Genomic DNA, 26,050 nt, shown 5'->3' with positions numbered 1-26,050 from the left:
CAATAAAGTCAATACTTCAAATATACCTGCTCGATTAAATGTCAGTTTTAAGCGCCAACACTGACAATGGATGAAGCACCCGTGTAACGTGTAACTAACACAACGAACTAGCTAAAGTACCGTTAGCTAATTTGGCCAGGTTCAAATTTAAGGTTATGTGGTTGATGCGTCTGGAACCTGATATTTAATAAAATGCTATTTAATGTCATAACTAGACCACTGTAACAACTGTAAACTGTTTTAAGTTATATAACAATAAAATTAGCCAAAATGAATTAGCTTAGCAAAATTTGACAGTTCTCGGTCTTCCATTTTTATTTACTCTGAAAAGCTGTATCTTTACTTTGAATACTTTACATGGATTGGAAGTTTCTTTTAACATATAATTTTCCCTCCTGAAATTGTACTTTTAAACATTTGCTACAGTTTGCTACATTTCTTGATGGCAGTTCTGATTTTCTTGCAAACATTTGTACACATCACTAAAGATTTTAATGATTAATCCAAGCTGCGTGAATAATTTCTTTATGACTAGCTTCACCTCAGTGAAGAAGCCAGTCCTGGTAAATGCACAGGGGGGAGATTATACACTAAATCTTTCAAGGCAAGAGTTGCACAACACAGAAAGAGGGAGGAACAGACAGCGGATGATCCGAGTGCCAAAGCCTCGATTCTTTTAACCACTTGGCCTCCACGTAAAGCCGACAATTCCGCAATAACAAATCACATTTTGACATTTGGGGAATTTGAGAAATATACCCATTTCCAGCTCAAAATACCAGAGTGGCACACCCTTTTGTTTCAGCTGTGGTTAATTGTCATAGTGAATTAAGACTCAGCTAACGTGGGCTTCTTAGCAGGCTGGAGGTTACAGAGGCCACACTGGGATGCGGTCACGTGGAGGGAAAAAAGTTGGACTTTGGTAAAACACAGGGATTGAGAGATCGAGCCCATCCTGGGGTTTAGTTGTGCCATACAAGCAGAATAAGAGAGTCTCCTGGATTCTCCCCAGCTGAATGCTAAGCTGCAGTGGCTACGCTAAGACGGCACAAGCTTCCCATATAGAAATAAGAGGATAACTTGGCATGGTGCGCACAGCACAAATCTTTGACACAGAATTGCCAGTGTCTGACCCAAAATAGATTTTGCTCTGAGTGTGTTTTTGGGGAACATGTAGAGCAACAAGAATGCAGGATCACTCCAAAGAACACATTCACTTCTTTGCTGGATACAAGGAAACGAGTGATCGCTCAAATCCAATGGCTCTTTTATTTTCAAAAAGCTTCACTTAAGTATTTACAGTTTGTGCAAAAACATTTAAAGGTTTCAAGGACTTTACATTGTAAGTTCAACCTCAAGGCACATACATGGAACAACATCAATATTTCATCATGAGAACAGAAATTTAACTTTGGTTCCTAAGAAAACGTCTCGGTGTGGATGGCTAACGTAACACTGTGTCTCGGATGAGAAGCCAGAAGCCAGGATGGCGACGTATCCCAACATAGCCATTTTACATGCACTGTAAGTTTCCAGCCTACTTCCTCTACACCAAAGAAAATCTCTGCGTACGGTTGCTCGCGCTGCATCTCAACCGCGTGTGGCGATCGACTGGGAAGAAGAAATATTTGAAAGTCCAAACCCTGGTGTGATAACAAATGAAAGGCTATGAAGCTAAATACAGTACATGCAAAAAATTCTTGAATGAACATCACTGGCTAATAGATATTTGCAGCAAAGGTTCTGCCTGCAGGAAGAAAAGGGCAACTTTCCACCTTTGCATTTTCACGTGTTCTGTCTGAGGTGACCTCTCAATGATTAAACGTAATTATTCCAACGTGAATCAATGAGCTTCTCGGCACCCTGAAACTGTACTAAGCCGACACTCGCAGCTGTGTGTAAATTCCATTGGCTATGGCACTGCAGTCTCTTGATCGAAATTAAGAGTAATGTATGCTGCAAAACAACCACCAAAGCCTCTTCCCAGTCTGGCTGAATCATTAGCAGTGCACCGCTTAATTTCTGGCACTATGGATGAACAGTCTCTTCGTTAGCTAGTGTGTGTGTCACGCTTCCTGTTAACGCCGTTATTGTTGCTGCAGTCGGTCGGAGAAATGTGCTTTCTGTTCTTGCTGCCGTCTCTTTATGTCTCATGTTTTCTACTCCCCTTTCTTCCTCCCACTTAACTCCCTCGCTCTCTCTCCCTCTCGTTAATCATTCATTCCTGCATAAAAGGTAAGGCAAATATCTGTCTCCGTTACACATTCACAGACAAGGGGAGATGCTAAATGTTGCAATGGATTCACCTGGCTTGCTTGATCGTGGGACTAAAATAGGGCTTTATATCTAAAATGAAAGAAAAAAAAAATCCCAGCAGTAGCAGTTGTACATGTTCAAGTGTACTGCGTGGGATTATGGTCAGCTGTTAAAGCATGTAGCGAACAGTACATGGTGAACTGTTGGTTAGGTACCCAGCAGGGGAAAGCCGAGCACAGGTCAGGGCAGCCTGGTGTGTCTCGATGGACAGCGTGGATCGGGTTGGCTGATATGTGTATTAGTAGAAAAAGATTTAAACAAAAAGTAGAGATACTTTGATAACCACAGAAGATGTAGAACAACTTGAAATAATTTTTAAAAATGATTTACATACTTGAATAGGAGCTGAGGAGTGAAAGACGGGGTTTGCCGTTTTACAAAGTTCACTTTTTTTGCTGAGATTGATGAGAAGACACATCACTTTCATGTCTGTATAGCTTAATTCAGTGATAAGCTAAAACTGTTATGTTCAACTCACCATTTACCAGCACCAAAGCCAACACCACTAATGAGCACATTAGTTCACATTTGTTTTTAATCTGTGCAAAAATATGAAGTCTAAAAACAACATTTTATAGTAAATTTTAATAGCGTTAGCCTGAGCACGTTAGCTATTTTCCAGTTTTCAGACTTGAAGCTCAACTAGGATAATAGGCAGCCAGTGACAGTGTCCCTTATAGTGAGCAGAGTAGTATGATTGTTCCTTTTTCACATGATTGATAACGTGATTATTTTGGCCAAAAATATTCACAAAAAAATACATTTGGATATGATGACAAAAAAGAAATTAAAAAACCCTATCGACAAATCAATCATCCTTAGCTTTAAATAAATTATCTAAACCACCTGCATATTAATTTAGAAGTTGGGGAATAATAGGTGGTTTCTTACTAAAGTAAGGAGAAGATTGATGCCATAGACACGAAGTTGGAGTCAAGAGCAGATGAGCTTAGCTTGAAACAGACAGGGCTACAGCTAATCTCGCTATTGTCAATATCTACATTAGATCACATTTGTTCAATCTGTACAAAAATTTGAAGTCTAAAAATGACCTTGTGGTTTTACAGCGTAGAAGACTTCATAGACTTGTTTGCGAGTGCAAACAAGCTGTTTTCATGTTTTTACTTTCCAAGCTAGGTTAGGCTAGCTGGCTGCCGGTGCTAGCACCTTTTTTTTTTAGCATGCTAACAGTAAAGTGGTGTTGATTAGAAGTTTTTTAATAGATTTTACTGCACCACTATCATGACCAAAAAAACAGAACTGACAATAATAATGTTGTGATAGCTATAACATATTTGCTATTGATCCTTGTTCAAATATTGCTATGCTAGCTATAACGCTTTTCTGAGAAAACTAAGCTACGGATTCAAATCTTGCTGAAATTATATATCTTGGGCTTTTGTTTCTTTTTTTGGGCAAATGAACAAAGAGCTGCAAAGAGTAAATCTGTTACCTAAACACACAACAGCTGTACAGCAAAGAACAATTAGGCTACATGATAATATACGATATTCTGAAATGTTACAAAAAGTTTTTATGATGAAACTCTAGTAGATTTTTTTTTCAGCTAAACACTCAGAAAACCATTTAAAAAAAATTTAATGACAGAGATTTTCTTTTAAAAAAAAATTACCACTTCCATCTAAAAAACAAATGAATTTTCAATACGTAAAAATAATTTTAGGGTGACCCTAAATTACATTTTAAGAAGGATGATTTAATTCATTAAAGTATTCAATTAATAGTTGAACAGATGTTAAGCACTGAAATTGCAAACAGGCCAATTTATCACAATCTGAGCTATTGCTGGAGTCATAGGAAGAGCGCTTACTTTTAATCTCAACGCTTCGCACGAGCCCTTAAAAAATCTCTGGATTGTAAAAAGTGATCTTAGGTTGTGCTGACTCTGTCGGGTACAGTGCATTTGAACAGCTGAATCTGTGTGCCTCGCAAAGAGTTAAAAACTACCTCTCAGCATGAGCTTCGGGCAGCCATGTGAAAATAAGGCCTACATACTTCTCTCCCTTTTTTGGTTGAGGATTATGCGAAGGGAGGAAAGAAAAGGGAAGGAGCTCTTTAAGCTTGGCCCCTCAAAATAAAATCTTGTCAAATCAAATAAAGCTTCCTTAAGAAGTGCATAATGAAGACCTCACACTGGCACCCTCACATCCAATGCAAAGAGAAGCCACCAACGCTTACAAGCTGAAGGGCAGGGAAAGCGTTTTAACTGAGCCGTGCACGGATCGGAGCGAAGAGTCGGACGTTGACACGGGAAGGCAGACAGAGTGGCAATCATCCTCTCAGAGATGCTGTTGTGAAGTGAGCAGCTGCATTGTTTTGGCTGAGCAAAGCGTGAATGAAAAAGGCCACACCATAAGTGCGGACAAAAGGATAAATAATGAGAAGCTAGATGAAGCGCTCGGTCGCAGCGCAGTGTGCGATCATGGGCGGGGTGCGAGTCCATTGTTGTAATTTCCTAATTTATCACAAAGTCTAATGGACGATGGGACAAGGTTGAGATAAGTGGCTGTATAATTAGTGTTATGTGTGAGCCATATCAAAATTCATCATGCTCTCCACACACACACACACACACACAAATCATCTCATAATGGACCGGAGTGGTGAAAATCCATATCATTTAGCCAGCAAACACAAAAACACTGTTAGTTTTAAATGATTCCACATCATTAAGTAGCCCAATGAGCAAAAATACTCGACACAATGCTGTTCAAGCATGAGTAATGTTGTCTGGGTAATGGGCTCGGGGGAAATGGTGGAGGTAAAGTGATCTCTCTGGCCTGTCTATGTACCACACACACACACACACACACACACACACACACACACACACAAAACGCTGAGGAAAACTGCCCCCTTGTGGCCTCACTGGCCAAAACATTTGGGGGAAAAAGAAGCTGAACGAACGAATGTTTCTTCGAAAGGAAAGGATCAGCAAGAATCAGCACATTCAAGCATGATTTTAGAAACAATAATCGCTTGTTGCTTTTAAGCTCACATTAACAACCAGTTTTTGCTGACATGTTTTCCAGAGCCGTCCAAAACCCACCAATTCTACCTGGAAACAAACAGAACAAAGATGCTTTTAGTGTGAACTTTCAGCCCAGGCTTTTCAACACCGATGATATTCCCAACCTGCACGGCCGTGCACAACCCCTGTCACACGCCACCACCGCCTACCTCTGCTCATTTCCTGCCTTGCTGCCATTAATAAGAAAGTGCACTTCAATTCTCACGTTTTCTTTTTTTCCTTTTTAAACACGCCGTCACTGAACCAGCGCCATATTTCCTCTAATCAGCAGTGTTTGGATTTCCCCGTCTGCTGTGTTGTTCTGGGGAGGGTGTTTTTATTATTCTTTTGATTTTTTTGCAGGGTTTCAAAGTGTGAAAAGGTCCCATTTTTGCTTCTGTGGTTAGCAAAGGATCCCAGCCCTCCTAAAGCGCCCCCTCCCCCAAAAAACATTTCCAAGGCTGACAGCAAAATTTTTTTTGTCAGAAGCTACACCCAGGGTGCCGTGATTGTACAAATCCATGTTCATGTACAGTACTGACCGTTAAAACAACTTCCAAAACCCTGCTGGTTATAAAAAAAAGAAACACTTGTATCTGTTTTTCTAGGAATAAAAAAGATAGCAGAGAATCCCACATTATTATCCACAGTATAAATTACATCGTAGACAGAACTTGGAAATATATATAATACAGTTATATTTCACTATAATTTTTTATATTTTTCAATGTCTAGACAAACAGTGTGTGTGTGTGTTTATGCAAGTCTTTTTGCTTTGTGTGTGTGTGTGTGTGTGTGTGTGTGTGAATGCTGCTGTACTGAGTGTCTGCAGCATCACGTGTGGCAGAACTCTGTACTGGGCACGTTGCTGCTCTTGCAGTAGGCTATGCTGTTGTTACTGAGGTGACAGTCTCTAAATCCAATGCCCCCGTTGGGAGTGTAGATGGGCTGGATGCGGAAATCTCCCTTGAGCAGCTGCTCATTGTTCAGCGCCACTATCTGGAAACTGGTCTCAGTCATCTCCAGAATGGAGTTATCCTTCTTGGTTCCAGCCTCGCAGTAGTCGTCTTTTCTCCTGCCGCGGTTGTATTTCCACTTGGTCGAAGACGACCGGTTCTTCCTGTGCATGTGCCAGCAGAACAAGCTCAGCAGCGTAACCAGGACGATAAGAACAGCCCCTCCTATGATCCCAGCCATTAGCAGCGTGGAGCTGATGCTGTCCTGAGGAGCCTGCTCTCTGCCCGGAGGCTTGGTGGTCACTGGCGGCTTGGTCCTGGCCTCGGAGCATATAGTATCCTCCCCAGGCCTATAGGAATTAAGGGTGTCCAGGACGTGCACACAGATCCGATACACAGACCGGGGATCCAGGTTGGTGAGGCTGATGCGCCGCAGGTCCCCGCTCACCGTCCTCTCCCGCATTCCTTCGTTGATTTGGCTTTGGCCCCTTTTGACCCAAGTGACCTTGTAGGCGGTGACGGTAAAGTAGGAAGCCCAGCTCACGTCGATGTTGGTGGAGTTGACCACGTGGAAGGAGATCTGAAGGGGGTCCTCGTAAGGAGGCAGGGGTCCGGCAGGATTGTTAAGTAAGGGGGGCAGCGTGGGGGAGGGGGAGTCAAAGTAGTAAGGGATGGATGAAGTGATGAGGGTGGAAATCATGGTGGTGACAGGGGTGGTAGTGGGTGGGGGAGGGGGTGTGGAGCGGAGGGTGGGCCAGGGCGGCTGGTCGGGTTGAATGGGGCACTCGATAATATCCAGCGTGAGCTCTCTGATTGTCATGCCACGCACCTTCTCCGGACTCGAGCACGTAAACCCGCGGGCGTTGACAGTGGAAGGCAGCGATTTGAGCCACACCACCACCCATTTTACGGTGCAGTCGCAGCGCCACGGGTTGCTTCGCACTATGAGGTGCCTCAGGCTGGACAGGCCATCGAACACACCTTGCGTTAGAGTTTGAAGCTGGTTGCTGGAGATATCCAGTCTTTCCAGCCTGTTCAGACCCGCAAACGCCGCCACGGGGATCTGGTTGATCTGGTTCTCCTGTAGGCTGAGTTTGACCAGCGACTGGCTGGGCAAGAGAGGAGGGGGGAAAGTCAGTGAATTGCGGGCCAGAGCCAACTCGCGGAGGGTGGCCAGGTCCTGGAAGGTCCCTGGTGCGATGCCCTCGTCTGTCAGCAGGTTCCCGTCCAACAGGAGGCGCTGTAGACGTGTCACATTCTGGAAGGCCTCCTCTGCAATGACAGCAATGCGGTTCTCATCTAACCGCAGCTCCTTCAGGTCTTCGGGAAGACCAATGGGAACGCTGCTTAAGTGGTTCTTGGTGAGGAAGAGGAGTTTGAGGCTTACCGCCTCCCTGAAGGCCCCTTCTTCCACCCCTACTGTGGAGATGGAGTTATCGTCAAGGTGTAGCTCCTCTAGTTTAGTCAACTGGGCAAGAGCTGCCTTGGAGATTGTTTGGATATTGTTCTCCTGGAGGTGCAGGACCTTGGTGTTTTTGGGCAGATTCACGGGGAATTCGTCCAGCTGGTTGCCGTACAGGTACACAGTTTCTACGGAGGCCAGATTGTGAAGTTCCACAGGGAAACCAGCATTGTTGATCTGGTTGTTGTGGAGGTAGAGGACCTTGTAGCCCTCCTGTACCCCCAGAGGCACTGATGTCAGGCTGCGTTCGTTGCAGTACACAAACCCTTTGTCACAACGACACTCTTGCGGACAAGAGGCACCTGGGCTGAATTGCATTTGGAGGCTTAGGATGACAGTCAACCAAAATTGCAAGAATGAAGCCCAATCTTTATTCCAGGGTCCAGCCAGAAACTCCATAGTGGAAAAACAAACAGGGGGAAAAAAGGCAAACCAACAATTAAAAAAAAAAAAAAAACTGGTGGGAGGGAATAAAAAAATGAAAATCAGAGAGGCAAATGACGTATATATCCACCAAAAACCAGACCCATGAAAATATAAAAAAACGTCCAACTAAGATTGTTAAGTAATGATGCAGTTAGCTGGGAAAAGAGCAGGAAACTGTGGGAGTAATCCTGTAAATGCTAGTCCTCAGCCGAAGAGCGATGGTCTCATTAGTGGTGGCCAGTCCTCTGACTGACTCCATCCATGCTGAGACATCAGACCATAGCAGGACTCTTCTCTCGCTGCTCCATGCAGAGCTCAGCCAGGGCCAATTTGAGCGCCACCGCAGGCTCCGCTCGCCTGTCCGTCACACACTGCTGGTCCCAGACCAGGGCAGAGTCCAAGGGGGGTGACATTTGGATCCAGAGACCTGCGGGAAAACAAAGAGAAGCTAGATGAGTATTTTCAGAGGTGGCCTGTTCTCGGAAAAAAAGAAAAGAAAAATAGGGGGCCTCCCTTTTCCCTCTGTCTCTTTATTTAAAATACAAACAAACACATACCAACTGTCTTCCATTTTGCTCCCACTCTTCTTTCCCAAGACAGACAGAGGCACAAAACATTGCACTGTGGAATTATGCACTGACTATGTAAAAAAAAAAAGAGTCTGATAAATATTCAGAACAGCTCCTGCACATCCGGTTTCACAGACATAAAGAAGGCTTTTATCCCTTGCGCTCTATCAAAGGCGGTAATAGAGCACTGCAAGGACACACACTCGTGGATTCACAGGGTTTCTCAGCAACATCAGTGCTGCTTAATAGAAAACATGCTAAAAAGAGGCGAGGTTAATAAAGATATGAGCTCTCTGTGTGCCAACACGGACACGGAGGATATTTCCTGGGAAGAGAAAACAATGCCGAACAGAAAACAAGCTGCAACTGCCTCTTTTCTGCTTCCCAGCTGCCTGAGCAGACTCTCGAGCAGAGGTACACGGGTAAACACACAAGTGCTTACAGTAAACACAGCCAATTGTTTTTGCCGGTGGCCTGAGGAAGAGCTCGTTATTACGTGCGAGGCCTGAACCTAACGTGGCCAAACTGGAGATTTTGAGGCCGTGGACATTTGGAAAACAAAGACGAGGCAATCGAGGAACAGAGGCGCTGCATATCAGCTCCACCTCGCCTCGCTCCCCGGATGGAGTGACAAGCACAAGCTGTCAAAAGAAATGGGATTGGAAAATAATTTAGCCCCTCCACCTGCAATAAATGATCGACACAGGCTGTTTTTCACCTCGGAGAGGTTTGTAGTGAAGCACAAGGCCACTGGATTACAGTAGACCACCCCTCCCTAAAATCCATTATTCCAACTTTTATGAGCCATCAAACATTTCCCTCGCCCCCCACCCCCCCATGATTGAATGACAGTCATCTGGAGCTTTCAGCTTAACTGAAGTTCCACCCGAAGTCAGCGTTGGATGACACACGACGGTGGGAACGACTGGTTGAATGTTAAGCACTGCAACGGCCGTGACTGTGGATTAAGGAGCCTTGCAGGGTTATGGGGCCCCACATCATTCAGCGAGCTCAGAGGAATCTGTTCATTTTAGGGGCCGGTGTTAAACAACTAAATCCAGACCTGTTACATCAGACAAGCAGCTATATTTAGTAGAAGGAGGGGGGGGAAAGAAAGAAGAAGAAATCTATACGCCTTCACGGCACCGCTTCCTTAAATTCCTCCGTTTGTTTGTTGACTAGATGGAAGCCCGCATGGGCTCTTTGCGGCGGAGATGGAGAAACAATCCTCTGACACACATCTGTGATCTACTTTTCTAAATTGAAAGAGCTAAATTTAATCAAATAAGCTTGGGGTGGTGGTGGTGGGGGCGATAAAATGTGCTGCCACAGCGACAGAATCAACAGCAGAAGGCAGCAGCATCAAGATTACGATAGGTGCATAAATAAAATGTCACCAAGAATCCAGATTCAAAGAAACACAGTGTCGAGTTTACTTAACACCACCAAAAAAACACAGATCAAGGAGCTGGAGTGGTTTGACAAAAAAGGAGAAAAAAAAACTACCCCACCACCACTCTGCTTTTTTCTTTTTAATTTAATTTTCAGCCCAGGGAGCACAGTTTCTCACCACCAGATGAACGCCGTGATATGTGGCCAGGACAATCCGATTAGAACTGGATTTAGCCCCAGAAACGCAATTAAAAGTTTAAAAATGGATAAGGTATTTAAGAGGCGATAAGAGGCGGATCAGGTACACTTCAAAGGCTGCCCAGTGAGCGGTGTTCATTTGAATGAATTATTTCAAAGCGGGGAACGGGGGGGGGTCGAAAACCGTGCAGTGCACTGAGGGTGAAAGCCCCTTTACAAAAAAAAAAGAGGAAAAGAGGAAAAAAAACTCAGGTTTTCACTCGACTGAGAAAAATGTGGAGCTGCGTGTTTTGTTAGCGCCAAAAACTCGATGAAATGTCTCATGAACCGCACAAATATAAACTGACCAACCGTTTCCCCCTTTGCTTTTTCTCGCTAAAAGTGTCTGGGAACCTGAACGCCTTTCCTTACCATAGGTAGTTCTGCTGGATGTGGGTTCGGTTACGCTTTCTGCGCTGAAATAACGAATTTCGAGTGAAAAGTGGTTCGTTTAAACGCAGCCCGGGCCCGATGTAAAGCTGCATTTTTAACACACACTTTCATTATTTACCGAAAAGCATCCATCGTACCTTTGCTGAGCCTTTATCCATCGCAAACCCCGCTACCGCAGTCAACTTTTCCCCCGTCTTTACGCCGCCGTCCTTCATGCGGTCCTGCTGCAAACCCGTGCGTAAAGCTCTGTTCGGCGACGCTTGTGCGAGTCGGTTCCTACGAGCAGCTCGAACCCGGCGACTCTACGGAGGAGCATATTTGCCCGCATGGGTTATGTCCCCTTCTGCCTCCCCGTGTGTGTCTCTCGGATGTGGCTGCGAGTCCGTCCGCACTGCTGTCGGTACTTTTTTTCTCTCCTGCGTTTTTCCCAGCTTCTAAAAGGAGAGCTCCCTCCGCTTTGACTCAACACCGTGAGCGGCGCAAAAGCACCGGAGACAGCGGCAGCGGGCACTTCTCTCGCCTTCCACACTCTGGCCGAACGGTGAGGACGCACTCGCCGAACTGTCCGCCGCCTGATCCGCCACGGGCCATGACGGCCAGCTGCGTCCGTCCTGTGCGCTGTTTTTGGTGGGGAGGTCAGACTTGCCTTTCAGTGCCTGGCGCAGCTCAGACCCGGACTCCCTGCGAGTTGTTTTCTTAGATGGATTCAGCTGATAGTGCGACGTGCCTTCTCCGCTCACCCCTCTCTCTCTCTCTCTCCTGTCCCTCCTCCCCTCCTCAGAATAAAGAATGCATCTCCTCCAGAGCGGCTCCGTGATGGCTTTAAGCCACAGATCCTCCCCGCTGCCCTCACACTGCAGAAAATAGTTTGTCTCTCAAACACACTCTATCCCCACACACGCTATTTTGCCCGGCCTACCTTAACCCTCGCCACTGATGTCAGATCCGAGCTCCCCAACCACACACACACACACATTTACATTTTAATCACCAAATCCCGAAATTAGCCCTGGAGTCACATTCCCGGTGAAAAGAAGCAAAAGGAAAAAAATCAGCATTTCCTTCTACATCATCCTGGATTTTAATTTCCAGTGTCAGGGAAATGGGGCTTTCTCTTTAGCTATGGTGCTTCTGTGCTGTTCTGTTGGCCCGCTGTAATGTCTTAGGCCTCTTTAACCCCTGTTCTTTTTGTGAAGTGTTCCTCTAATTAGCTTAAAGCTGGATAATTAAGCCCAAAAGTACGGCTTCATCTTTGCTCGCTCGTAGCCACTCTCTTGTTTTTTTTTTTTTTTTTTTTTTTTTTTTTTTGTCTGTCCCATTTGGTTCTTTAGCCGTCAGAATTGTTGTCTGAAGACCAACAAGGATACCAAATGGATTTATTTTGCCAAATGGATCATCATGGCATTGCCGTATTGGTCCATTTGATCAACTTTTGTTGTTATTATTTATTTTATTTTCAGTAGTTACAGATGAGACAGACATGATTGGGGGATAGGAAAGGGAGAAAGAAAGAGAGGAAGGAAAAGAAAAACAGAAGGGAAGAGGGACAGTGAGAAAGGGCACTTACAAAGACAAAGAGAAAAAAAAAAATCTCCTGGATCACCTGTTGAGAGAAAAAGAATAGAAAACAAGCAAAAAAAAAAAAACAAAGCAACATACTAAACACAACACCATCATGTTAATCTAGCTAAGTGTAAACAGCAATAAATACTAAATACTGAATGTTGTTGTGCAGCACAGACAGCGCACAATGTGCTTTGAAGTAGCAGCTAAGAAAGGTGTAGTTTATGTCTACGAACAGTGAACACCCGTGTGCACACCTGTGTGGATCAGCGCGCTTGTATACAGAAGGTTTCCCCATGTAACGGTCTGCTAGAGGGTGTGGAGGGCCATAGCCCCGTCCCCCAGGGCATGAAGCAGGCATGGAGGAGATCCAGGCTCCAGACATCCAGGGACCCCAGAGTGCGAGAGCCCAAGGAGTACCACCGGAGGGGTATCCGTGCCACCCTCCTGGGAAGGGCTGAGGAGATCCCCAGACGAGGGGTCACCCAGTAGCCACGGAGCAGAAGCCAGAGGGGGCTGCACTGGCGCGCCCGCCGGCTCTGCCGGCAGCCAGCTGTGCCAGAGTGAACCGAGCTGCAGGCCCCGAGGCCGGAGGTTCGAGGGCCCCCTTTGCCCCGGAAGAGGCCTGACCGAGCGACAGGCACCAGGCCCCGCCAAGTAGCCACCGGGAGTGAGCTGGTGTATACCTGAGCGCCCAGCCCCGGACACCAAGAACCACCAATGCACCGACCCCTGAGTGCATCAGTTACCGGCAGGGAGTGTGGTGAGGGGAGATAGGCCTCCACACTTTGGAGGGCCTGGGTGTTCCCAGGGAGGTGGAGTCTAAGACCTGACCTGACATATAAACATAGACAAACAGGCACACACAGACACAAACATGCATTCCCACCCTCATGCACACATATACAAACACTCAGCACTCATCCAACGTAGGAATAGACATATATGCACATGTACACACAATCGCACTCCCCAAACATACTCTATACCCCGGGTCCAGGTACCCTCGCCCCCAGAGGGGGAAACGGCACCCAGACCCAAGAGATGTGACCCTTTTCCCCCGGGGTGGAGGCAAGCAGACCGCCCCAGGCCCTGCGGAAGCAGGGAGGCCAATCTGTCAGCCAACACCTCCTCCCAGCCCCCCGCCCCGATGGCTGGCAGAGAACGGGGGTGTGTGAAGACCCCATACCTCCCTCCTCCCGCTCATGTGTAGTGTTGCTGCGTGTTGTTCTAAAGTGCATTTAAAACAGGGGAGGGCATGGTGCTGCTGCCGGAGAGCAGCAGGTGTTAGCACGGCCCCTCCCGAGAACCCTCAATGTCTACATGGATTTAAAATTGAGAGGTGGGCACCGGCGCCAGAGGTAGGGTTGAATACTCAGACCATTCACTGGACGCCGTTGGCGTGGTCACCCTCAAGGCCCTATATATATGTGTGTGTTATGACAGTGTGAATAATGTGGATGTCTAAGTTGTGGAATAAAATTGAGGCACAGGTGGCCAGAAGGGGACAGAGGGGGGGGATGTCTCCCCTGCACCCTGGTGACACACCCACACCCCAAGGCCCTACCTGTGTGGGTGGGTGTGGTGGAGCGGGAAGAGGGAGGCAGCCGGGGATGGGGAGGAAAAGAAAGGAGGGGCAAGATGCTCCTCCCTAGGGCCAGCTCCCCCGCTGACCCCAGTAGGCACCCCCGTCCTCTGGCACCCACCAAGGCAAGGGAGTCCAGGCCCATCCAGACCGGGGCCTACGGCAGCAGCACCGCCAAGCCCCACAGGACCCAGGGAAGCCCACCCTACCCCACCGCAGAGGAAACTGTACCCACCCTAACATTCAATCATCTCCCAGACTACACAAGACAACAGACACCCAGGTTAGGTTTGTTCTCCACCTCTCCTATGTCTCTCCCCCACCTGCAGAGTGGACTTCTGCAAGGATGGAACAACCTCCCCGCCAGTTAAAGAGCCCCCCAGTTAGGCCGATGCACCAGAGGCCCCTTGTGCCAGGGCTGAGCCCCCGTGCACCCACCCGCCCACAACCTCGGCGACACACCGACTAGGACCGAAGCCCCAAGGCCCAGCCAGAGCCCCATCATGGAGACGAAGCACCCCCGAACCCCAAGTCCCCCCGCCTGCCCCGGATCCACTCAGGGGCAGCCAGGCCACCAGGCCAGTAACCTACGTCCGCCAGCACAGACCATCCCCCAACCCCCGCTGCACGCAGCCACGAGGAGAACACCCTCTAAGAGCGACCAGAGCCACTGACCAGGTTATGACCACAGCCCCCTGGGTTGAGCCCTCCCGGGATAACGTCTCTAGGGGTCCTCCAGGCGCCCTAAGCCCGTCCCAACCTCCACATCAACCACAATAGCTAAGACGGGACCAAACCACGACCCCCCACCCCCTCTAGGTGACGGAGCCGATCAAAGGAGCCCAGAGGGATTGATCTAATGTGGTGGCAGAGGCTGTATCAAGACTAATGTGATCTATTAGATGGTTTCTATATTGGCTAGAATTAAGATTATTTTTATTTTTCCAGTTCATGAGGATCGTTTTCTTGGCGATGCATAGGGCTGTAAAAACAATGTGGACTGTATTAGTTTCTGTAGTGACATCATCCAATTTTCCCAACAAGCACACTAAAGAGGAGGCTGGAATTTTACATTTCAGACACTTTGATAAGTCTTCACATATCTCACGCCAAAACTTCTGAACTGGTGAACAGAACCAAAGAGCGTGGATGTAATTGTCTGGTGTATTGCCTTGACAGTGTGAGCAGTTGTTGGAAGATGTAAAGCCCATCTTGAACATCCGATGACCAGTATAGTGCACTCTATGTAGTATTTTGTATTGTATTAATTGCAGACTGGGATTTTTAATCAATTTAAAGGTTTTTAAGCATACCTGAGACCAGAAGTTTTGGTCTAAGCTTACTGATAAATCTGCTTCCCACTTTGCAATAGGAAGGGATACTGATTCATCTATTTTAGAAAGTGTTCTGTATATTTTAGATAATAATTTGGGGGATTTAAGAGTGAGAAAATGTACCACACTTGGTGGTGTTTGTAATTCAGCTTGACTGGGGTAAAATTTCTTTTTTACTATGGATTTAATTTGTTGATATTCTAAAAACCTTTTCTTGTTGATCCCATATTGTGCAACTAGTCTGTCAAATGAAATAAATTCTGTTCCCTCTAATATATGTTCTAAGTATTTAATTCCTTTACAACTCCATTCTGGAAAATTAATCATATTATTGTTTTGTAATATGTCAGGGTTATTCCAGATAGGTGTACGTTTGCATGGGATTAATGAAGACTCCGTTATTTTTAGAAACTCCCACCATGCTGTCAGAGAAGAGCTGATGTTAACACTTTTGAAGCATTCATATCTTTTGATGTTTGAGCTGATAAATGGTAGGTCTGAAATCTCTAGATCATTGCATAGTGCCTGTTCAACATCTAGCCAGGGCTCATCTAAGAGGGTATGTTTTAACCATTCTGAAATGAACTGAAGCCTGTTGGCTAAAAAGTATTGTTGAAAATTAGGCAGATCTAATCCTCCTTTATCCTTAGTTCTTTGTAGCGTTTTTAAGCTGATACGCGGGGGTTTATCTTTCCAAAGGAATTTAGAAATATATGAATCCAGAGATCTGAACCAATCTTGTGATGGTTTGTTAGGGATCATTAAAAATAAGTAATTTATTTTTGGCAAGATCATCATTTTTATAGTGGCGACCCTTCCCATGAGTGATATGGGTAAAGATTTCCATCTAGTCAGATCACCTTCTACTTTCTTAAGAAGTGGGATGTGGTTTAATTTAGTTAAGTCTGAAAGCTTAGGAGAAACATTAATACCCAAATATTTAATGTTTCCAGACTGTAGTGGGGCAGAAGAAGAGTTATGGAAGGAGCAGTTAATGGGAAGAACTGTAGATTTTGACCAGTTAATTGAATAATCTGAAACTCTTGAAAACCAGTTTATTAGAGTAATTACCTCAGAAAGGTTGGTTTGTGAGTTTTGCAGAAAAAGCAACACATCATCTGCATAGAGACTGATTTTATGTTCTACGTTCTTACATTTTATGCCCTTAATTGTTGTGGCCTGTCTAAATGCTGCCGCTAGTGGTTCGATAAAAATTGCAAAAAGTGAAGGGGAGAGTGGGCATCCCTGCCTGGTGCCCCTCAGGAGGCAGAAGCTGGAGGATGTCTGGTCATTTGTCCTGATACAAGCTGTTGGAGAATTGTATAATATTCTTATCCAGTTTATGAAAGAGGTTCCAAAACCAAATTTGTGTAAAGTTGCAAATAGAAATTTCCAGTTTACTCTGTCAAATGCTTTTTCTGCATCTAGAGATAATATTATGGTTTCAATGTTTTTACTGCATGAGTAGTCTATTAAATTAAGTAATCTACGAGTGTTTGTTGATGAGTGTCTACCTTTTATGAAACCAGTTTGGTCAGGATGAATTAAAAGGGGGGTTATTTTCTCTAGTCTCTTTGAGAGAGCTTTGCAGATTATTTTGAGGTCTACATTTATAAGAGATATTGGACGATAGCTTGAGGGAAATAAAGGGTCCTTGCCTGGTTTTAGTAGGAGACTAATGTTGGCAGAATTCATATTTGATGGAAGTCTGCCATTTTCCTTGATTTCCTGCAACATTCCGCGGAATACTGGTGCCAAAATTGTCCAGAATTCTTTGTAGAATTCTGAAGGAAAGCCGTCGGGACCTGGAGCCTTATTATTGGGCATACTTATCAGGGCTTCCTGGAGTTCACCTGGCGTCAGTGGCGAATCCAGTGCCATTGCTTGACTGTCTAGTAATTTCGGAAGATTTACGTTGTCAAGAAACTGATCAATATCATTATTAGATGGGTTTATTTGTGGTGAATATAAAGTTTCATAGAAATCCCTAAAAATGTTGTTTATTCTTCCAGGGTCATATATTGTGTTCCCCGATAGATCTTTAACAGCACATATAGTTGTTTTTTCTTTATTTATTTTTAACTGGTTAGCTAGAAATCGACCGGATTTGTTACTGTGTTCAAAATTCTGCAAGCGAAGTCTTTGTACTAGGAATTCTGTTTTTTTATTAATAATTTCATTTAATTCTAGTTTTGTTTTGCATATTTTGTTCATTATTTCTTGATCTTGGTGGGACGCGTAGGCTTCTTCTAAGGATTTGATGTTTTTTTCTAATTCCTGAATATTTTTGTTTTCTTCTTTCTTTTTATGTGATGAGAAAGAAATTATTTTACCTCTCATCACAGCTTTCCCTGCTTCCCATAGAACAGAAGCAGATGTTCCGGGAGTGTCGTTAAAGTCTAAATATGAAGTCCATTCTTTTTTAAAATATTTAATAAAGTCTTCATCTTTGAGCAGTGATGTGTTAAATCTCCAGTTTTTACTTGGTGTAGTATTATTCTTGTGCATCAATGTTAAAGATACAGGAGCATGATCACTGACAGCTATAGGGTGAATCTCAGTGTCTGAAATGTCACTCAGCAGTGAGCTGCTGACCAAAAAATAATCCAGACGAGAATAGGAGTGATGAACATGTGAGAAGAAAGAATATTCCTTACTGTTGGGGTGGAGGGAGCGCCATGCATCGCAAAGGCCATAGTCGCTCATATACTGTTTGATTATATTTGTGGACTGCCAATTACGCTGAGTTCCTGTTGTGTTGTACTGACTCAAAGCTTGCAGACAGGCGCTGACAGCCACGGTAATTTCATCAGACTACATTGCACCCTGGCGTTAATACCGGCTCACCGGTGCACTGCTGCCGTGCCCGCGCACGTCCCCGGCGTGCGCTAACGCGCTCGCCTGCATCTAACTGTAGTTGGCTCCTCGTGTATCAGTGCGCCAAACTTTGCCTAATTGCTCACGTGACGCTTCTCCCGCTCATGCCCACGTAAAGAAAAAAGTGAGGACGTTTAAAATATATGAAACTCATACGTCACACACACTCATAAGTACAGTCAGTGTGTTGCAGCCTGGCTAGCTGTTAGTGCGGCATGACTAACAGCTTAAAGTGGCTAATGTTAGCAAACAGCTGGCCTGCTGTTGCCACACAGGTCCTGTTGTGAGATGAGCCTCTGACGCCATTTTGCTCAAGAGGTCTGATTCAGGGTTCTGACTCATTCTCCTGTGAAATGCCAGACTTTTGTACTGTTTTCTATGCTCGGATGAAAGAAATGTCAAAGCTACCAGAGGGAATAACCTTCCACAGACATGAAATGATTCCATGTTTTTCTGCTTCAAATGTGTGACATAGCATAATATGTTTAAAGCTAACTCAGTGTTAAGCGATTGTCTTGACATGAAAATAAGTCAACTGCCATGTCAATCATTATTATTAATGATAACTAATAGCAACAATTTAAATTTGTCAGTCAGCTTGTATCACTCCATGTGTTATTGTTGTAAGAAGGCCTGATTTACCTGTTTGTGTTTCAAATATTTTTTTCAGGTGTGCACCTGAAGCTAGGAAAGCATGCAAAGCTGCAGAACGCTCTTTAAATGGTTTGGTTTTGTGGTTAGATGCCAAAAGATAAAGTCAGAAGACGATAATGGACGGCAGAAACGAGGAGAAGCCACTAAATGAATCATGTCAACTCTCGCTTCAAGTCAGCTTTGACAGGACAGGTTAGGCAACTCACAGACATGTTGGGAGTAACTTTAAGTCAACAGAAGACAAGAAAAGCAGCAACAGAACTATAATATTTAAACAGTAGTTTATGTAAGTATTATAATTACAAACAAGAGAATTTTGTCATGGAATCACATGTTGTAAACTGGACTGTCCCGATCTTTCAGCTCATTCTGTAAATCCTTCCAGGAAACAGCAGCAGCACATTTAAAAGCTTTTTTTTCTTCCCTAATTCTGACTCTGGGGACAAATGTTTGTGCAATGCTGGGAGAGTGCAGGCTATACCGTTTATGTTTTTGTACACATATATGCAGAGATAAGAACGAACCAGCCCTAGCAAAGATTTACAGATAAAAACCAACCAATGGGAAACTTTACAGAGACGATCACTCAGCAGCAGCATGCAGGGAACTGTGATGTACTCGATTTCCATGGCGTCGTAAAACATAGACAACATAATCGTAGACAGGCTCCAACTTTTTTAGGTACTCTCCACGAGCATTCAGAAAGAGCAGATCAGTGTAATCCTCTGTTTCCCTACGTGTGCAGAGAAACTAGATTTATTCCTAAAAATAAATTAGTTTAAGTTTTAACTTGAATTGTTTTAAATGACACATTCTGATCTAAAATGACACCCAAATAAGATGTGACCATTTCACTTTCACCCCAATAATGGTTTTGATCTTAGGAAGCGCAGACAACTCTTATCCTCTTTGTATAACCTCCCAAATAATTTGCTGACTTTATGACTCTACACTACTGTTAGCAAACACCACAATGCTAGGCATTCACAACCGCCAACATGGCTGCAGCTAAACAAAAATATAACTACATGCATATATGTGGTATAATTTTTAGTTGAATTCCACTCAGTTTTATATATAAATCCCAACAACAGTCATCCCAAGGTAAGATAAACACCCTAACAATCAGACGACCCCCTGTGAGGTAACACTTTCTAGACTGTAGGAAGGAAAAACACCCTTTTAAAAAGAAGAAAATGAGGCGCAGCCATCAACTGTTGGGGATGAGGGCAACGAGACAGGACAAAAGACACACTGAGGAAGGGAGCCAGAGATTTATAATAACTAATGATTAACTGCAGAGTGGTGTCTAAACACAGAGAGAGTGAAAAGAGGTGAGTGAAGAAAAAGCAGTCAGTACTTCATGGGAAGCTCCCAGCAGCCTACAGCTATTGCATCGTAACTAAGGGAGGACTCAGGGTCACCTGATCCAGCCATAACTATGTGCTTTATCAAAAAGGAAAGTTTGAAGTCTATTATTAAAAGAAGAAGAAGAAAGCTGAGGGCTCTGCCTCCCATTCTGAATAAAATATTCTAAGTAAACCAGCAGTCTGACATTATTACAATTGTTACTATGAGGTCTTCAAGATGGGAACACCTACTTATAACTCTCCTTTTGCCCATGTAAGCATTGAGCCAAATATACAAAACAATAATATGTTACTTTCCAATTATTTATCTACTGGGATTTATCCTGTAGTGTCAACTCTCAGTGTTCTCCAACCTTGCAAAGGCAGGTTGACTACCAGTAGTTTGCTAGTTTCCCCGTCCTCAGTGAACTGCAGTCTAAACAGCAGAGCGCTGAAAGTCGTAAAGGGTTTGACAGCTGATTTGTGCCTAAGAAGGTAGGGAAACATGCAAACAGCATTTGTAGGCTATGATGTGCGTCTTACATGAACGGCAGAGGTTTACAGTGCGTCGCCTCGGAGGGCTAGCAAACAGATGTCAGAGGCAAAACCACTCTGATCCTGCTAGGATGTCATTCTAATTTATATTAGCTTTCACAGGAAAGGAAAGAAATATAAATTACTAACAAAAGAGGAGGGATTCAAATGTCAGCTTTTGCCTTAGAAATACTAAAAGCTGTCATGATCTGTGTGCTGTGTGAGGCGGAGCCGGGGTCAGGAAGCCGTTCAGGTCAGCAGGTGCGCCTGCCTTTGATCTTTGCCTCCATTTGCCAGATAGCATTAATGATGGACTTGCGGTGACCCATTTCAACAACGCACATAAGTCATGAACAACCTTTCCAACAAATCAGGCAGCTCTCCCTTAATCACCCCCGTCATATCGTCCAGTCAGGCCTGTCCGGCGAGCACGTGCCGCTCAAGTCTTCTAAAAGCTACAGCCCTTCCACGAGATGATTCGGTTGTTCTCGGAGTTTGCCTTTCACGTTTAATTTTGTCCGCCGCGTCCCCGAGACAGATGGGCAGCCGTTGCGAGGCCCAGTCCACAACATTTAATTCCTTCATAAATCAAGCGTCTCCGCACGCCATGAATTATTGATAAAGTGAATTTAGAGGAAACAGCCTATTTTTATTTTCTCCTTGATGGACGTGTTTTGCAGCGGTGTGCTACGTTCACGGTCGCTGCAGCGCCGTGGAATGTCTCGTTCTCTCTCGAGCACGCAAATGGGGATGAAATGACAGATATTTAGATGAGCAAAGAAAGGTGGGGGGGGGGGCGCTATGGGCAAATACGCTGAAGCCATTATCTGGCTTCTTAATTTGGTTTTGCTCATTGTTCTCAAGCAAAATAACAGAGCAGAAGTCAGATGTAAAATGACCTGCAAAATAAATAAATAAGAGTCGCAGCAGATCAAATTCATCAGGATTCCTTCTGCATATGTTTGAAACTATATCGGACAAATGCAGGAATATACTGGAAGTGGAAATTCCCCTTCACTTGCCCAGAGACCTTCCCAGGGATTTTTGTTTTTTTGGTGTGGCGTATTTACTCTGCACGCTTGTGTACCTTGATAAAACTGCAGATACACACATGACCCGAGCGCACATCAAAGCCTGCTCTGTCCATCTGCTCCTGTTCAGGGCCCCAAACAGTGTTAAAGGAGGGCAGAGGAAGGAGAAGCGTGGGGGGAAAGTCCACTTAGATATGCAGATATGTTTATCCCATGGTTATGTTAGCTGCAGTCCCCGAGAGACATCATTAGCTTATCACGTTTCTCCCTGCATGAATTTACATCTGGACACCGAAAGGCACTTCAAAGGTGGCAACAACATCAGCCTTTAAAAACCTCCGTGCACGTATTGGCAGGATCACTGAAAAGCACTAACTGTGGGAAACCACAGTAATATTGCAAGCTGTGATGCAATCGGGGGCCTGCCGCTCCAGATTCCAGTGGCTTAAAGAAAAATATGCTGATTAGGTTTAGAGTGGGAGATCAATGCGTTCATTAATTTCTCAGGCAATGTAATTATGTTTGCCCTCGTCGATTATCAATCCACATGCATCTAACAGCACGGCGCGACTCCTAGAAGGGCTGCTTTTTCACAGCCAAGGGAAATAACTTGGCCGACAACACGATGTATATTATATCGCCAAGGAGTGAGCTGAGAGGAGGCAGGGGGCTGTGAACAAACTCTTTAACCCCTCCAGATGTAGTCCTTTTTTTAACCACTTTTAATTTTTTGATCTTTAGATTTTTTAACAGGCACAAACACAAAACTAAGCACACACACACACACACACACACACATAACTATAAGCCACAAGCTCGTGTATCTTGTACTGTAAATACTCAATTTCCAACATTTTTTGTTAAATTTGTGGCTCTGATTATGTCATTTAGAGCATCCTGACATCTGAAACATGGGTTTCTCTTTGCCAGGAGCAGCCAATCAGAACAAAGGTTGGAAGATTAAAGGAAAGATTAGGAAACCAAAAAAGCTTGTTTTTTAAATTTTCTTCTCATATAGAGCTTTTCTACTTTATACAAGATGTCTCATTCAATAATTCACACACACACACACTCATACAAGTATTTTTTTCTACGCCCGAGTGCTTTCAATCTAACATTCGCACTCATTCATACTCGGATGAACACATCAGGGCTCAGCATCTTGGCTAAGGATACTTTGGATACTTTGGCATGCAGACCGGATCAGCAATTGAACCGCCAACCTTCCGATTAGCCACAGGCACCCATCATAAAAACAAAAGATAAAAAAAAAGAGGATTAATTTTAACTATGAATCATGCAAAGCTACTCTGGTGCAGTCCAAGAATGAAACTATGGAGCTGGAAACGAGCATAATAACAGGCCCTCTTTAAAAGCGGAGGAAAAAGTCGAGCCCACAGCGTCCTGTACGAATCCAGCTCCACTCCATCTCCCTCTATAATGTCATGGGAGGTGTTTCGTGTTGGCATTTAAAATGTAAAAAGATTTATCGGCGAGGCATAAAAGTTGCTTTAATAAAATGAGCAAAATGGTCAGCGGGACTGTCGCGGCTCAATCAGGGTCGTTTCACGAGTAGCACCGAAGGCAGCGCGCTCCAACGTGAGCATGTGAATTATAGGGGAGCCAGAGTGAATGCAGGGTCCTGACTGAATGCTGCCCTGTGCTAATGCCAGGCTGTAAAAACACTGACTTGACAACAAGCAAGCCCCTGTAGTTCTGCTGAGGGAGGGATGGGGGAGAGAGCAGCAGAGGAAGGGGGAGCGGAGGGGGTGGAGAGGGAGAAAAGGGGCGGAGAGGTTTGAAATCAAAAGAGGTCAAAAGAGGACTGGTTCTTGATATGTGGCTGCCATGTCATCACTGCCCTTCTACGATTTAATACCGCTGACAAGTGCCGTGCAGTGTCTAATTGTGAAGATAAGTGGCGGCTTTTTTGCTGACGTGTGCTGCTCTCTGCTGTGAAAAATATCTTAAAAGGTGCCGTCCACCCTGGGAAATCTTTACTTTAGTTAACACAACAGGTCTGTGATATTTATCTCTGCCAGTATGTTGCAGTCAGTGCGTCTCAAAGCACTACAGCAGTGCATTCTGCTCACAGAGTGAAAATACTTTGTTTTTTTCTTTACTTCTTCAATCTTCCAAAGCCTTCAAGACCATCCCGATTAAAAAATATTCTCTGTTGAGCAATAAAGACATAAGCAGTTTTCCAATCATTGCTGCTTTTTTGGCCTTGCTATGGCCTTGTTGGTCCAACACTTTGATAGTTGTTGACATATTTTTGTCTGGAGCAAACAATCAAACTTTAATGGTCCTTAGAAGATTAATCATATTCATATAGCTGATTGCCTGTGAGGCTCCCACAAGTTTGCATTTTATTCTGTCCCAGTAGTTTGGTCTCTCTAAAAATGAAGGGAAAACGATTGAGCTTGCAGTTTCTTAGCTGTAGTCCATGTATAGTGACAGTAACGGAACGTCGTGGTTGGAGACTGAAATCACTGCGACCCTGTACAATGAACTTGCAGTTTAGTTGCCTTTGAAATGGCTGTTTTGAAAATTCAAACTGCACCCACTCGCCATCTTCGAAGTGATTTTCATGCGTCAACATAGCAATGAAACAATATATGACTGAGTCAAGCTGACACTTACATGCAATCTGTTTGCAACAATATGACGATTAATACAACCGGTCTGCAACCAACCGAATCCAGTCACCTATTGCAAGAAAATGCACTGCAGATGACTTGGGCTCATCGGCACAGACTCACTCCAATTGATTGCAGCGGGCTGGCAATATGTCTGCAGTTATTTGCAAACTATTACGAAACTGCCTAAGAGTGACAACAATGAATTCAAGTCAGACCGTGCTTGTTTGGAGACCGGTTGACCTTTTCAATCAGCTCGAGATCAAAAGTCGCCCTAGGGGTGGAGTGTGTCGGACACTCAACTTCCAGGTAACCATTTGTAATTGCCATGAACATATTAAAAGCCAAACTAGGAGAGCTATTCCAGTATTTCCTTAAAAATTGAAACAAAACTAAATTATATTCAATCATTTTTTTTGCAGGGCAAAAAGTGTCTGAAAGGCGAGTGTTCTGCTAATCTATGCTAACAGGTCAGTTAAGGCTTTACCACACAGCATACTCCCTTAATGGCACTCGTTTGTAAACCAGAACTAGATGTTGGAATTAAGTTGAGCCACAGAGAAACGTGGACATTTGTATAAGAAGATGACTGCAGTGGTCAAAGGTGATTGCTGTCAGGTTGCTGCTGCCTGAAATTCTGATGCTCCGATCATTCGTTTTTTTCACAACCTGTTAAAAATGTGAAATAAAAAATAAAATAAAAATTGAACTTTATCATCTCAACCCCGTTTATAAAAAAAATGCGTCAAATGTCCATGTATTCTGAACTATCCCTCTGAAACTACAGGTCCACAGTGTGAACAACAGAACACACCAGAAATCACGAGTACGTTAGCTTTGTCACTGTGAAGCATGTGAGCTTTGCCTTATTAGCATTTCGTGTTTAGGTGGAGCCTCACGGAGCTGCTAATATTTGCATTTTTAAAGATGACCTCAGGCAGTTTCTTACCAAAGTGTTCAAAACACAATTAAGCCAAAAACTGTAATTTTAATGTTAAAAAAAAGTTTCTTTTTTCTTCATAAGGGAAATAAAGAAGAACGACTGCAGAATTGTTATTCTGATATTTCATGACTACATATGTTTTATCTTCATGTTTGAACCTTTCCTTAAACATCCCCATTTTACCCCACAGCTCATTCGATATTTCTGAGAAGAAATAAAATACCCGGCTGGAAAGCGTAAAGCAGGCCAACTTCGTGTAGCTGTTCTTAGCTAAAAGGCTTGAAGTGTGTTCAACTTTACAAATCCCGGAATTTCACTTTATTTGGTGAAAAATGTGCTTCCTCGCAGGATTTCCTTGACACAGTGCAGGCTTGTTAAAAACAGCCAGGATGTTTAGGAGTAAAAGTAAAAAGACCCGCGAGAGAGAAACTTACAAGAGATCAGCAGAGAAAGAACAGTAGAGGAGAAAAATAGACAGATGCCAGGAAGGAGCAGGTCTCAGGGTCACGCGAAAGATGGGCCTGATCCCACCTCCAATCCCTGCAGCTTTTCTTTTGTTTGAAGTCACATCTGGGCTAAATTTCCCCTTCTGCACGGAGCATAGAGGAAGTCTTCTGGGTGGGTGGAAAAGGGTCTCGGGGCCGCTCCTGCCTCCCAGGCTAAACACTTCTAAATACCGTACATCTATGAGTCACTGAACCAGGCACTGTACAATCCCATATCCAGACCCTGAATCAGTGCTCATCACTCCATGATGAC

The 26,050-nt window shown here is 44.3% G+C and overlaps 1 protein-coding gene across 2 annotated transcripts in view; it reads right to left on the bottom strand.

Annotated features, from left to right (window-relative positions):
* Positions 1–1,261: 1,261 nt before the first annotated feature.
* flrt2 (fibronectin leucine rich transmembrane protein 2) overlaps positions 1,262–26,050 on the bottom strand; it is a 58,234-nt gene continuing 33,445 nt past the window's right edge. Inside the window, exons 1-2 of one of the 2 annotated variants that reach the window (XM_063495158.1) lie at positions 10,920–11,517; positions 1,262–8,618 (exon numbers count right to left, since the gene is read on the bottom strand). In XM_063495158.1, the coding sequence (XP_063351228.1) occupies positions 6,182–8,164 (1,983 nt within the window). In that variant the 5' untranslated portion in view covers positions 8,165–8,618; positions 10,920–11,517 and the 3' untranslated portion in view covers positions 1,262–6,181. Of the gene's footprint in view, positions 8,619–10,919; positions 11,518–26,050 lie in introns of those variants that run through there. The other variant, XM_063495159.1, reaches the window with a different exon arrangement.

The sequence above is a fragment of the Pelmatolapia mariae genome, linkage group LG15, assembly GCF_036321145.2.
Source record: "Pelmatolapia mariae isolate MD_Pm_ZW linkage group LG15, Pm_UMD_F_2, whole genome shotgun sequence".
Lineage (NCBI taxonomy): Eukaryota > Metazoa > Chordata > Actinopteri > Cichliformes > Cichlidae > Pelmatolapia > Pelmatolapia mariae.
Note: the sequence above shows the minus strand (reverse complement) of the source record. Positions and strands in the feature narration are given on the sequence as shown.